Raw genomic sequence first — 12,813 nt, forward strand, 5'->3', positions numbered from 1 at the left:
AACAGCCCTGAGCCTTCCTGGATTTCTAGCACAGGTCACTGAACAAACACATCTGAAAAAGCACTTTTCCTCTGAGACTGTCTGGGTCAATACCAAGTCAGCACATTGTGGCAGGGACATCCAAAGGAGAAGGAAACCTCAGCAGCTGGTGAAACACAGCAAGAAAGCATTCTCTAAAGTGTAAGAGGAAGGAGATCAAGGGCTAACAGGAGCAAAGGCATTGCTCTGACACAGCAGGAGACCCTTCAGGAAAGGGCAGAATCCCACCTCCTCCTCCTCCAGCGTCGGGCACTTGGCACAGCACAGACCTTCTGGGAAGAACAGCTTCACGTCCCGGACAGACATTTGGTAGGATCTGGAGCCTGATGAACACAATGAGAAGAGCTTTTCAGGCCATGAACTAAACGCTCTCTGGACTCACACTCATCTTCCTGAGAGACTGAAGATGTGCAACTTAGTGAAGTAATCGCTTTAAAGGCCAGCTGTTCTGTGTAGTAACAGCCAACATTTGAAACCATTATATTTAGAATAATTCCATTTCTTTGGGCTCGAGAAAAAGCATTGCACAGTGATTTCATAATGCACCGGAGGGATGGAAGCAATGCAGGGTTACCCCTGCAGCTGAGCCTCGGGATATCAGAACTGCTTCCCTTGGTTTGTTATCACCAAACCTGGCCTCCATCCTGCCAGATCTCCTCTAGTCACCTCCAGAGGAAACACGGCTAGAGTTTGCTGTGCTGCATTCAGCACAATGGCGCTGGCAAAAGACCTCCCTCAGCTGGAGCAAAACCAGGAAAGGAAAGAAGCTCTTCCACCGTCCCACCCCCAAGATGACCACTTGTGCTCTGACCACATTCCCTGCTTAACTTGGATACAAACGCTTCCCCCTTTCTGAAGGACACGCTCTAGGAGATGGGAGGCATTCGGGGTCCTTAAGGACAGACTCCTCCTTGGCATAGCAGCTGGATCAGATTCTTGAGTTTGAGTTACTGCGTACATAAGCTACAGCTGCACCCGTTTTCCTTGAATGTGTGCAATTAAGGCTTTGTGAGCCATCCACGTAGCTGGGATGCTGATGCACAATCTGGTCTCAGCAGGCAGGTGGTAGCCAACCAGCTCAGCTCTGTGCCTGGCCCAGTCTTGGAAGGAAGCAGAGATCTGAAGGGAATCCCTAAGAAAACATCTGAGGCCTTCGTTAACACACAGCTCTCTGTAACCTCTGAGTGAAAGACAGGCTGAGATTCAGCCTCCCATACTGATATAAGCTAATCTTTAAATGAATTATGCTAGGGAAGCTCCAGGTGTTGCGTGGGTACATTAAGTTGGGGTATATATTACCCATAAGTGATGAGTTCTCATTCTCAAGGCAACCCAGGAAGACAATCCATTAATCTTAAGAGCAAAAGAAGCAGGGGAATAGTGGAAAAGTACTGGCTGAGAAGCCTTGAGCATCTCTTGTGTAGGTAGACCCTGCCCTTCTGTCACTCCCACAAATGAGAACCTATGAGTAATTGTGGTGGGAGATCTCTCTCGGTTTCGTCTTGGTCCTGAGGATGATGTATCTGACAACAAGCAATTCCACACCAAGGATTCTCTTCCCAAAGCTGCGTGTGGTGGACACTTCACTGTGAGTTCTCTTCTGAAGACCACAGAATGGACAAGAAGAGGGAGTGCAGCATAGAATGCAATAGAAAGCACCAATTAATCCAATGGGTCTTGACAGGAAAGTTGTTTGGGAAACCAGAAGCATACAGTCCCTGCTAGCTCAACTGCTTTCATGGAAATCTCTGATTGCATTATTTTTATGCCCCTTTAACCACATACAGCACGATACTGAGAAAAACAAGCTACTAATGGGCTGTCAAATTAGTGATGCTTAATTCCTTATGAATCTTTGAATGACATCCTGCCCTCCTCCTTCCCGAAACAGCCCAGATCCCCTCTTAGGACACCCTTGGTTCTCCACAGTCCATCTCCTCAGCAATCCTTCTCATTCTCCCATCCTTCACCTGTACTCTCAGCTGTCTCCCATCCCAATCACTGCACCATCCCAGTTCCCTCCACCTGCTGCTGGTGGATGAGCTGTGTCTGGTTCAGCATTGAGGGTGCTGGCCAGCTGGAAAGAGCCTCTCAGAATGGAAAACAGCTGAGTTTATCTGCTTTCCTCAGTAGGAGTAATTTTTGATCACCTCTGTCTGCCCAGCCATTAATGTTTTGAGCCATTACAGGGACTTGGGATCCTGGAGTCTTTTATCCCTCTGTAAAAGTTGGCCAGTGGGTTATATAGTGATCAGGAAGGGAGACAGATGGGTTATTGGGGCTAAGTCCAAAATAACCAAGCTAAAAAATCACAAAATGACCAAGCAGGGAAGAGATTAAAAGAAATCTGTTCTGATGGAAGGACAGATCTGGGGCTGCTCTGAGCAGATGACTGGGAGAGTATTTCATAGCATGAGATGCAGTCAGGTCAACCACCATAAAAACAGCCAAAACGTTCTAGGGAAGAATGGTCACTGCTGGGTACCAGCATCATGTTGTTACCATTAGTATATCTGAGCCTTCAGAGTTTTCTTTTACAAAAACCTACCATAAAATCCATTTTGGACGGTGCTGATGCCATACTGAGCCCTCCAGAGGCATGGATTCAGTGCTTGGGCTACTTTAGGGTCCTCAGGTCCCAGCATGTCTATCAACTTCTTCACAGCATTTGGTCTCTGAAGACACAGCACAAGAGAAGTGCCTGATGTAAGGTAGGTACAGTGAGCTTCTAGAACAGCAGGATCCTGAAAAGAAAGAGCAGAGAGGGACCAGATTACAATAAATGCTGTCGATGAGTGCTGGATCCCAACCCTCCTTTGGCTCCAACCACCTCAGAAGTGAACAGATCTGATACCATTCCTTGTTTTCCCTTTGCAACATTCGTGCTAGTGACAAGAGAGGGATTTGTTGGGCAGGGATGGATGTAATGAGTGAGAAGTCTTGAGGAAAACAGCAAGATCCCAGGGCAGAAGGTGGCAAAGGAGCAAAGCAGTCCAAGACCCTGCTGCTCTCATTAAGCAAAGCCTTGCAGAGCCAGCTTCTTTGCAGATGTTTCCACTGACTGTGAGGTCCAGTTTCTTTCTGAGCCCTTCATCCTATAGAAGTGGCAGGAGCACCCAGCTCTGCCTTCCTGCCCTCCAAGTGACCAAGTGCAGCAATACCAGCATACAGAGCAGCTCCATGCTGACACTGTGCATTCACACAACAACACCTGCAGCTTGCTGGCTAAACCAAGCTCTGGTTATTTACTTTTATAGCCAATTTTTTGTTGGAAGAAATTAAAAGCTGGAGGAAAAACTCTTGCTTGATTCAGCTGAATCCCATCATTCCGTCCCCCCCAAAGGTTTTCATCCCTCTCTTTTCTAATCTTTTCAAAGCACCAGAGAACAGCAATTCTCGAGATAAAACATTTCCAAAAGAAAATCCCATCCCTTCATTCAAGAATATGAAAATAAAACACTTTGAGGCATCTTTTGTTTTTCTATCCTATGAAGCCATTCATTGACTTTGACCCAAATCTTCCCTTGCTCACAATTCCCCTTAAACTGCCTTTTTATAAGTAGGCTATAAAAGAAAAAATCATGGGCTCAGTCCCAATCTTCTCCTCTGTATTTGGAAATGCAGAACAATCCGAGGTGCCCCGTGCTTAAGCTGGTTGCTGAGATAAGGGGCCTGATACAATCTGTGATATCTGAGTGCTCCCAGCCTGTGGGAACACAAGGCAAAGGCCAGCAGGGATTGGCTGCATTGGAGGAACACAGAGGGAAGTTTCAGAGCTGTGCTGCGATTCGAGCTCAGACAGCGACGTGTCACAGCATTCTGCGAGTGAGTGGCACTCATTCAGTACCGTATAACGCAAAGTAAGCCCTTCAGGCTTGGAAATATCTGCTAGTTTCAAATATATGTGCATAATCCACTTTTCTGGGGCGTCATCAGGACTTCTCGTTGGGAGATGCAGAACACTGATGACGTCTCCATGCAAACTTCCCTGTCCCTGTTGAACAGAACGCAACCAATGCGATAGTTTTGTTCCAGACCCTCCGCAGAGCGCTTTATGTAACAAACTCTGTTGTCTCTAAATCCCATCTTTCAGCTTTTCCCTGGGAAACGAGCAGGTTAACGATGGTGTTGTTTCTGGTGGCTGGAATGGTGTCAATGAGTCAAGGTGACTTCTCTCCCTGTGTTACACCACCGGGTCCGAGCAGGGCTCTGCCTCTGCTTACATCCTGCCTCTACACCGGCATCAAGCCGTGTCCTCGCCAGCACCCAGCAGCTGCAGTGAGATGGCACATGTGCAGCTGCCTGGAAATCAGCGAGCAATTTTGTTGATGCGAACAGAGAGGAAGTTCCAGCTGAGTGCTGGCTCCGAGGACTAACAGGATTAAAGAGCTGCAGAACTGTTCTTCTGCCTCCAGTGTTGGACTTGCAAGGCAGGACTAGAGGGAATCCATCACATTACTGAGGCTGAGGACTTGCTATGGGCAATCACAGCAGGTAAGGCAAGGGCAGCAGATCAGTCCTGCTGTAGAATCAGACTTTCTAGCTAACAGCCACAGCCGTGAGTCTCTGCAGTTTGGGATCTGCTGAATAAGTGCAGAAAGGAAAACCTCCATAGGCAGAACTGCCTCTGGAGCAGTTGCTTCTCACAATCTTAACACTATTGGGTCACAGTAAAAGCTGAGAAGGCAACGTCTGCTCTATTTAGCTGACCTTTGTTTTTTATTATTATCATCATTAGCTTTCAGATAAAAAGCATTGCTGGATCTCCCGTGATTGGGTAACCTCAGCAAGCGAAGCATCAGCTCATTATTTATTGTAGGCCAAAGGCCAGAAGTTGCTCAGAAGCTAAATGCTAGTATTGCAGCTGAAAAAGCAAATGATGTCTGACAGCACATTGCTGAGGATAGGGGTCCAGTCTTCTTCTGGAAGGCTCTATTAATGATTTCTACAGCAACCTCATTTTCTCTATTTGCAGGTCACTCTTACAGGCTCTTGAACACCCGCTTGTGGAACAGATCCTCTGCTGTATATGTGATGCGGTACCAAAACGTAACCTGGCTGTAGAGGTACAAATGTCCTGACAGCACAAAGTTGTTTTCCCAGCTCCCACATTTAAACACATGGAAGGAAAACAAGGCACGTGGTGAGCGCAGCACACTGAGCGATGCCCTACCTGGACTCACTGCAGGGAAGAAACAGGAGACTCCAGTTCTGCACTTAGGAGCAAGCACTATAAATTAGCCGTTTAATGCTCCTGGGAGGTCTGCAGCTCCCAGATCCTCTGAACTTTTGTTTTAGAGAAACCAGGTCTGTTTCTTTATGGCAAATGATAAAAGAAACTGTCAGCGTGTCAGCTTTGCTTTGTGCCTGCTATTGTACAGATCTGATTGTTCCGTATAGCTCACTTCTAACAACGACCACAAAATCCCGGATGGGAGTTTTTGCTCTTTCAGGAACGGATTACTCACTAGCTAACATATTTTCCCATTCTAAACCTAACCATAGCCACAGCACGGCCAGGTTCTTAACAAACCTGCTTTGCTTCAGAAGAAAGGAGTCCTAAGGCGACGCCTGGCTCCAGGTGCACGTGTTTCATCCCAACCACTGTGAATTTCTCTAGGTCGAGCTTTCGGAGGATCCTCACAAGGTGATGGCTCCAGGCACCAGGTTTGATCAGCAGCACCGTGCAGAGGATCTGGGCTCCTGTAACAAAACACGCTGGTGAAACCCAAAGCTGCTCTTAAAAAACACAGACAAAACGCATCGCTCTGTGCACGAGCCAGGACAGGCGCCTATAGAAGAGGGTTGTCTGAAAGCTGGCATGAAGTTCATAGGAAACTGAACTAAACAAGTCTGTAAAAAAAGCAGAGCATATAAATATATATATACATATACACACATAGAAACCATCTACCACAGTCTGGGCTCGTAGGTCTTTTTCCAGGAAGCTGCTCTATGAGTCCAAGAGTTTTACCTGGGAGGTCTGCAGCACGAGGCTCCATCCTTTATACTGCGTGAGAATGTTTTAAGTAGCATAAAACCTTTTTCACTTGCGAGCCACCATCCCTGCATGTGCTTAAGGACCATTTGGATGTGCTGCTCAGGGCCATGATGGAGCAGAGGGTTGGTAGCTGGGGTAGGATGGCTGGGCTGCAGTTGGACTCAGTGACCTCAAAGGTCTTTTCCAACCTGAATGATCCTACAATGAAATCCTTGGGGCAGCTATTTCATTCTTATTCCACGTGGTTTTCTTTCTCAGAGCTCCACACCTCTCCATTAGAGCTATGTTTCAGAGAGGCATTAACACAATTTGGTGCGTAAGGATATTTTTCAATTAGCAGGAGGTGTGTTGGTGGTTCAGTGACAGAGAAATACGGGATCAAAAATAAAAAGCCAGGATGCTGACCCCATTTGGCTTGAAAACTCAACCCTTCTCCTACACAAAGACACCCCTATTGAAGAACTGGTGGTTTTATTTCCACGCATTTCTTGAAGGGAAAGATGTAAATGCCATAGCAACAGCCTGCAAGTGCAGAAGTGAAGCACTCGGATCCACTCAGCTGCTCGCACACAATATCAACTGCAGGCGCTCACATCAACGTGCATCGCCCTCGTGCTGCTTTCCCCACCATCTGCTGTGTTTCTGGGCAAGCTTCCTCATTCTTGTGGCGTGTGAATCACTGCATATGTATGTGATTTGAGACACCTCAGGAGGGGAATCTCCTCACCCCCCTGGGTCTGCTCAAAGACAAGCGCCCAAACCAAGGTGGGACACTTTGCTACCCCAAAGTGGTCTTCTCTCCCCATTAAGTGCCAGCATTCACCAACACACCGCTACCTACCAGGGAACAGCCCCTGCTCACCATGTGCTACCAGGAAGGCCTGCTTGGCAGCCATCAGACACATCCACCTCCGATTCCGGCTGTTCTGCAGCCCTCCTGGACTTGCCCCATCTTCCTGCTGTTTGTTACATACATGCAATATTTTTAGATCCTTTCCTACAGCCAATGACTCCACAGCTCTCCCCGCAGTTATTTACACGAGTTTTGATTTGATGATGTAACTGAGTCACAGTACTGTATTTATTTTATACACTATTTATGTAAAACACTTTATATGTGAGCGCGGCTTAAAATAGCGTCAACCGAAGAGAAGCAAATACCAGATCTCCTGTCATGTATAGAAAAGAGAATGCAAATCACTGCCAGCATTCCAGCCCAAGGAAAACATCGATATAATCCACTTATTTTTGGCTGGTACATCTACATGACTTCAGTTCACAAAACCCAACCATGTTTCTCACTGTGCTCTTCTCTCACCTGCGTGCAAGTAGGCAAACAGTGATTCTGCGTGGCACCTCTGGGTCTCTTCCACTAAGCAAGAAAAGCAGATAGATGCGGGTAAGTCTACCTGTGTACGTTCTGGAGTCAGGTGTAAGTGAGCCGTAACTAAAGCCCATGTAAAAATGCTTCCTTCAGTCTGATGCTCTCAGTCATCAGGGAATGAAGACCAACACCTCTCTAGGCTCCCACTGCCCCTTCTCTTCTATGTTCCACACCAGCCACAGGTAGGTGGTCGAGGCATGCAATGAACTGCAGAATAAAGGTGATTCTGGCAACAGCAGCACCACCCCCCAGCACCAAGTGGGGTCATCCAACCTTTACTTACTAATTGCCCAGGATAACCATGTCTAACCAAAGGTTTACCATCCCATTTTGATGACTCTGACTTACAATGTTTCCTCCATCTATTTTAGGAGCATAAAATAGTTATTCAAGATGCAACTGGTGCATCCTTCTGACCTTACCTCTGGCCCTGGATGCCTTGCCAGGCGGTGGCAGGTATTTGGCAGCCGGGCGGTGTTCTGGATCTGTAAAAGGAAGGTGTGATTTTGTGGATCCACAGATGAAGAACCTTTACTGTTTGGGAGGTGGGGGTTAAGGAAAGCGGTTTTGTTTAGCATGGGAAACGGCAGACCTTTCAGTAGCTACAAAACGCTGCAGAGCTGTTTCTCCAGCACAAAGACCCTTCCACTCCTCCCACAACAACAGAAACAGGAGGAACAAAAACCATAGTGACCTCATAGAAGTGACAGCAAAGACTGCCAAGTCACAGTTAGAAGACACAGCTGTGCTGTGGTGGGAGAGGTGAGATGTGATTGTCACTGCCAGATCTGACTTCTGTGATACTAGAATGAGGGTTTGTTTTCCCCTGACACCACATTTTCCTCTTTCCATTCAGCAAAGCCAGTTTGTTATAATGCACTACACAAGTTCAGTGTGTTTGACACAAGCATCCAACTTCGTCTTGACAACAAAGGACCTTTCTTCCTCGGAGGAAATATAGGAGAACTATAAATTACAAAGCATGAATGCATTTATGGAACTCCGCCATTCCTTCTCAGTTGATATGTGGTGTTATTACAATCTTCATTTATCTACGTGTCTGAACAATCAGAAACCATCAGGTTCAGAACTGTTTCTCTTCAGGGGGAAGGAGTGAAGCTTCCCCAAGAGCTTAGGTGACAGTTCAGTGTATTCCACATTGGAAGAAAACAGTGGGAGCTCATACCCTGCTGGTCAGAAGTATCCAATATGAATAACATCTCAGTCTGCACAAGGATTTAAAGAGGTGTGGGCTACACATTTCTTGGTACAGGAGGAAACCAGCAGGTTTTCAGTGCTGAAAGATCAATGCTAGCACGTATCATTGAAGTCTGACAAGTTTTGACAACTGAGGTCTCCATTCCTCGTGAACTGTTCACTCTGTTCCAGCATAAAAAGAAATACAAGGAAATCTACTTTCTTCAGCTCTTGCAGATTGGAAGTACCTTCATCTCCCTGAGCACAGGGCAAGCTCAGGGCATCTAGGCTGAAGAAGTCAGCATCACAATGACATGCCCACATGTCAGTGCGATAGATCACGGCCTCTATTTCCCAGATTCTCTCTTATATAGAGAGAGATAGTATACAGAATATTATTTACTGGTCCTGGTAATTGCTGCAATGTCTGTTAAGCATTTGAAGTACCTTGAAATCTTCAGAAAGGGAACCAGGCCATGTGTTATATTAATAGGCCACCCTGCAGATGACCTCAGTCCTGCAGATTCAATATCCCTGATCACATAGCCAAGTGAATATTATAAACCCAATTATTATGTTTTTCTGTGCCTTAGAAAAAACAACAGAAAAGGGTTTATCCATCTCAATTCAATAAGCACCCATACACCCTGTATCTAAGAACACTGCAAACAATGAAGGCATGTCTTACCGGCTACAAGATCCTTCTCTGTGAAGAAAAGGATGGCTTGTCTGAATGTTACCTCTGGGGTCATGGCCATTACTCTCTGCAGAGCACCATCACTTTTGCTTAGCTCCTCCCTGCACCGTGTTAATCTCTTTAATGCATCTTCAAGGACTTGGAAGGCATTGATCCGCCGTAACGCACACACAAGGACTGGATTAGACATCAGTGTATCAAGGCTTCTTTGCCAGGGAGCATCTCCAACCTCAAAAGGGGTTATTTCTTTTGCCTGACGTCGAGTGAGATGGGGCAACCACTTGAGACCCAGCAGCTCAAACCCTGAATCAGGTTCTTCTGCAAGCCAAAGGAAATGTTTTAGTATCAGTTGACAGCACACGTCTCATAGAAGTCATAGCAATTTTGGAGACAAGTGCTCTAATTTATTAGACTACAAGTCTCAGAGTTGCTTTGACTTCACTCCCTTGTTGGACCCCAAATAGACTGTAATGCAGATACAGAAATAAACTGGGAAAATAAGAATAAACCACAATTTAATGTTGATTTGTATCTAGAGCAACTTAACATTGTTGGTAAAGTGGTCTTATTTCCAATGTAACAAGACATTCAGAAGAGGGGAGGTTTAATTGGATGTAAGAAGACGAGGCTTTTTTTGTGTGATAATGGGAGTAAAAGAGTGGAACAGCCTTCCCAGAGAGGCGGTGAGTGCCTGTCCTTGCAGACATTAAAGGTCAGGCTGGACCAGGCTCTGAGCACCTGACAGAGCTGTGGGTGACCCTGCTCACTGCAGGGGAGTTGGACCAGACAGCCTTTAATGATCCCTTCCAACTCAACTCTATGATTCTATAATATTCAGATGCTCAACTCATGAGTTCAGGTTGCTGGAAGTTTCTGTTATCTGGAATCTCCTCTTTGCCTACTGTGATACAGACCTCACTGAACAGTCTCACTTCAAGAGAAGAGGACATAGAATAAGAGAGCAGACAGTATGCCAGACTTCCACCCTTTATTAGGGCAGTGACTACATTACTGCACACTAATACAATCCGCATCATGAAATTACATACAATCTTCATCTTGTTAGCACCTGACAGCACTCATCATTCGTAAGCATTTAATGCACGGGACAGCATCATCATTCCTCCCGTGCACGAGGAAATGAAGCATTACGAGGTGTGCTGCCTTGCTGCTGATCACAAAGGATGTCAGTGGACCAGGAATAATAGAATTTGTGACTTCTGAATTGCTGCTGCTGTGCCTTCCCTGCACAGCTGCATTATCTCTCACTGCTTAGAAGGCAGGGAAAACATAAAAGGCTTGGCACACATCTCAACTGTTTTGACCCTCTCTGAAGAAAATGTCTGCCCGTGTCAGATGGAAAGTGGCCTTGCCCATTAACGAGCCATGACAAACTTGTCAGCACCTCAGGTAGGTAAATAAAGAATCATTGGCTCGAGTTCCCATTTATCCCCTTTTTTCATAGCTTTCTGGCTGTGATAAAAGCAGCCAGATGGGCTCAACTTTCCTGACCAACCCCTACAGCCCTCCCCAAGAGCTGCCTACAATCACCTGCATTCTGAGTCTGATTAATGCTCCCAGGAAGAAGGATCTGGCAAAGCAGCTCCCCAGCACTGCCGATAGCATCCATCCCAACCAGCGTCAGCAGGACTACTTGCTCCATTTCAGGGTCAGAAGCAAATATTCGGTTGCAGAAGAAATCCAGAGGAATGTTACACGGGTCTGGAACTGCACTGAAGTTTCCTCCTGCCCAGAGATACCATCCAAAGAAATGTGGTGACTGCCCATAAGCAAACATCCACTCTTGTTTAGCAAAAGGAACACACCATTTCTCTGCTGGGCAGCGCCTCACTGTGATGCTACAGCTCAGCACAGCTGGATAAAGAAACACATGCAAGGGGCAGAATCACACCCTCACTAATATGCATTCCCATAGCCTTTACCTACCCAGCATCTCCTGCAAGTTCTCGGTGTGAGGGGCCACATGGAAGCACATGAAGGGATCCAGCCTGGCTGTGGCAGGCAGGCTGCTCTGTTTGTTACCAAGCAGGCCTTGCTTTGCCAGTTCATTCATCAGTCCTGTGCACAAAACAAGAATGCATGAGGAACACAAAGCTCTGAGATGCAGTCTGACATGAAAACCACCCTTATCAAGTCTTTTCATTCATCTGACCACAGATCCATGACAGAGACATCTACGTGGGGTCATACTGAACTTGTCTCATGGAAAGCAGTTCTATCATTCCATCTTCCCCAACCCGTGTTCACACACAGTCAGGAAGGGGGGTGTTGAACACTGAGAGCTGGTCACAGTTTTCTTTGGAGAGAAATTCTGTCAGGCCCAACATTCTCAATAAATCTTCCTGCAGTGTAACACATTTGGCAAAGCTTTTAACCTTCAGCGCGTACGCTCTGAAACACAAACCTCCTTTGCTGAGGTTTGAGAAGTGAAGTTACCTCTCAGCAACGCGAGAACATGACGACTCGCATCCTCCTTTCTCAGCAACAGGACAAGGGAGTGCACGCGTGGTGCAGCAGAAAGCTCTCCTCTTGCAGAGCCGTTCTCAGGTAAACCAGAAATCTTGCCAGGGCAAAATACAGCAATCTGAAATAACAAGGACCAGATTAGACTACTAGACCCAGATTTAATCACTATAGAGCTCAAGCAAACAGTTAAGTTACAATGGCACACGAAGATAGAGCACACCAGTTGAACCACGTTAGCAGCCATTAACCAGGTGTTCATTTGTCATCTCTTCACAAGGCAGGGGAATTTAGCTTAAATCTCATGAAAAGATTTGACATAAAATGTTTTGCTCTACAACCGGGCTGGACAAAAACCACAGCAGTTATAACCACAGAATATGGGGTAGTGTCCTACAATACTCATTCAAAAACAACCTTGAGCCCCAAGTCCTGAAACACTTCACACCAGAGAACACATGAAAGCAATAATTTCTGCTCCTGCTATCTTCTAAAATGGCCATTTAGGATCACGCCCCAGATATCTGCCCCTTTTTGCTGCTGTATTCCATAAACAGGCATTGCTTTTATTCTACAAGATATTATGGGCAGGGAAAGTGTCCTTCCTCATGCTTGATTAGAGAACAAGCAGAAAAGAAGGGCTTTGTGCACAGCTTAGTTTGCAGAATGACACATTTCCTTATTAACATAGGAAACAACTCCAAGCATGAACATCTGAAGTAAAGGAACACAGTGCAGAACTGGACCTCTGTGCATGCAAGTTCAACTGTATTTTTGCATTTATGATCATTCATTTCCTTAGGTTGACATGTCAAAACGCCAACTTCACTCTAACTCAAGTAAATCTATCGTGTTACTCAGAGCTTGAGAGGAAAAAAAAGGTTATTTTCGACTACAGGAAAGCTCTTCTTGCAAGCCTTCTGAATGCATTAAATTAAGGGACTACTTCATGCTGAAAGGCCATAAGCAGACCCAGAGGGACTGTGAAGCACATAACCGTACATCAGTCTG

At 46.1% G+C, this 12,813-nt stretch overlaps 1 protein-coding gene across 1 annotated transcript in view; it reads right to left on the reverse strand.

Annotated features, from left to right (window-relative positions):
• Positions 1-12,813, reverse strand: part of DNAAF8 (dynein axonemal assembly factor 8) — a 58,739-nt gene that overhangs the window by 8,384 nt on the left and 37,542 nt on the right. The window contains exons 18-26 of the mRNA XM_072349618.1: positions 11,776-11,923; positions 11,266-11,397; positions 10,870-11,064; positions 9,310-9,636; positions 7,847-7,909; positions 7,359-7,412; positions 5,573-5,742; positions 2,588-2,783; positions 268-362 (exon numbers count right to left, since the gene is read on the reverse strand). Coding sequence (XP_072205719.1) covers positions 268-362; positions 2,588-2,783; positions 5,573-5,742; positions 7,359-7,412; positions 7,847-7,909; positions 9,310-9,636; positions 10,870-11,064; positions 11,266-11,397; positions 11,776-11,923 — 1,380 coding nt within the window. The remainder of the gene's footprint in view (positions 1-267; positions 363-2,587; positions 2,784-5,572; positions 5,743-7,358; positions 7,413-7,846; positions 7,910-9,309; positions 9,637-10,869; positions 11,065-11,265; positions 11,398-11,775; positions 11,924-12,813) is intronic.

This window comes from Excalfactoria chinensis, chromosome 14 (assembly GCF_039878825.1).
Source record: "Excalfactoria chinensis isolate bCotChi1 chromosome 14, bCotChi1.hap2, whole genome shotgun sequence".
Lineage (NCBI taxonomy): Eukaryota > Metazoa > Chordata > Aves > Galliformes > Phasianidae > Excalfactoria > Excalfactoria chinensis.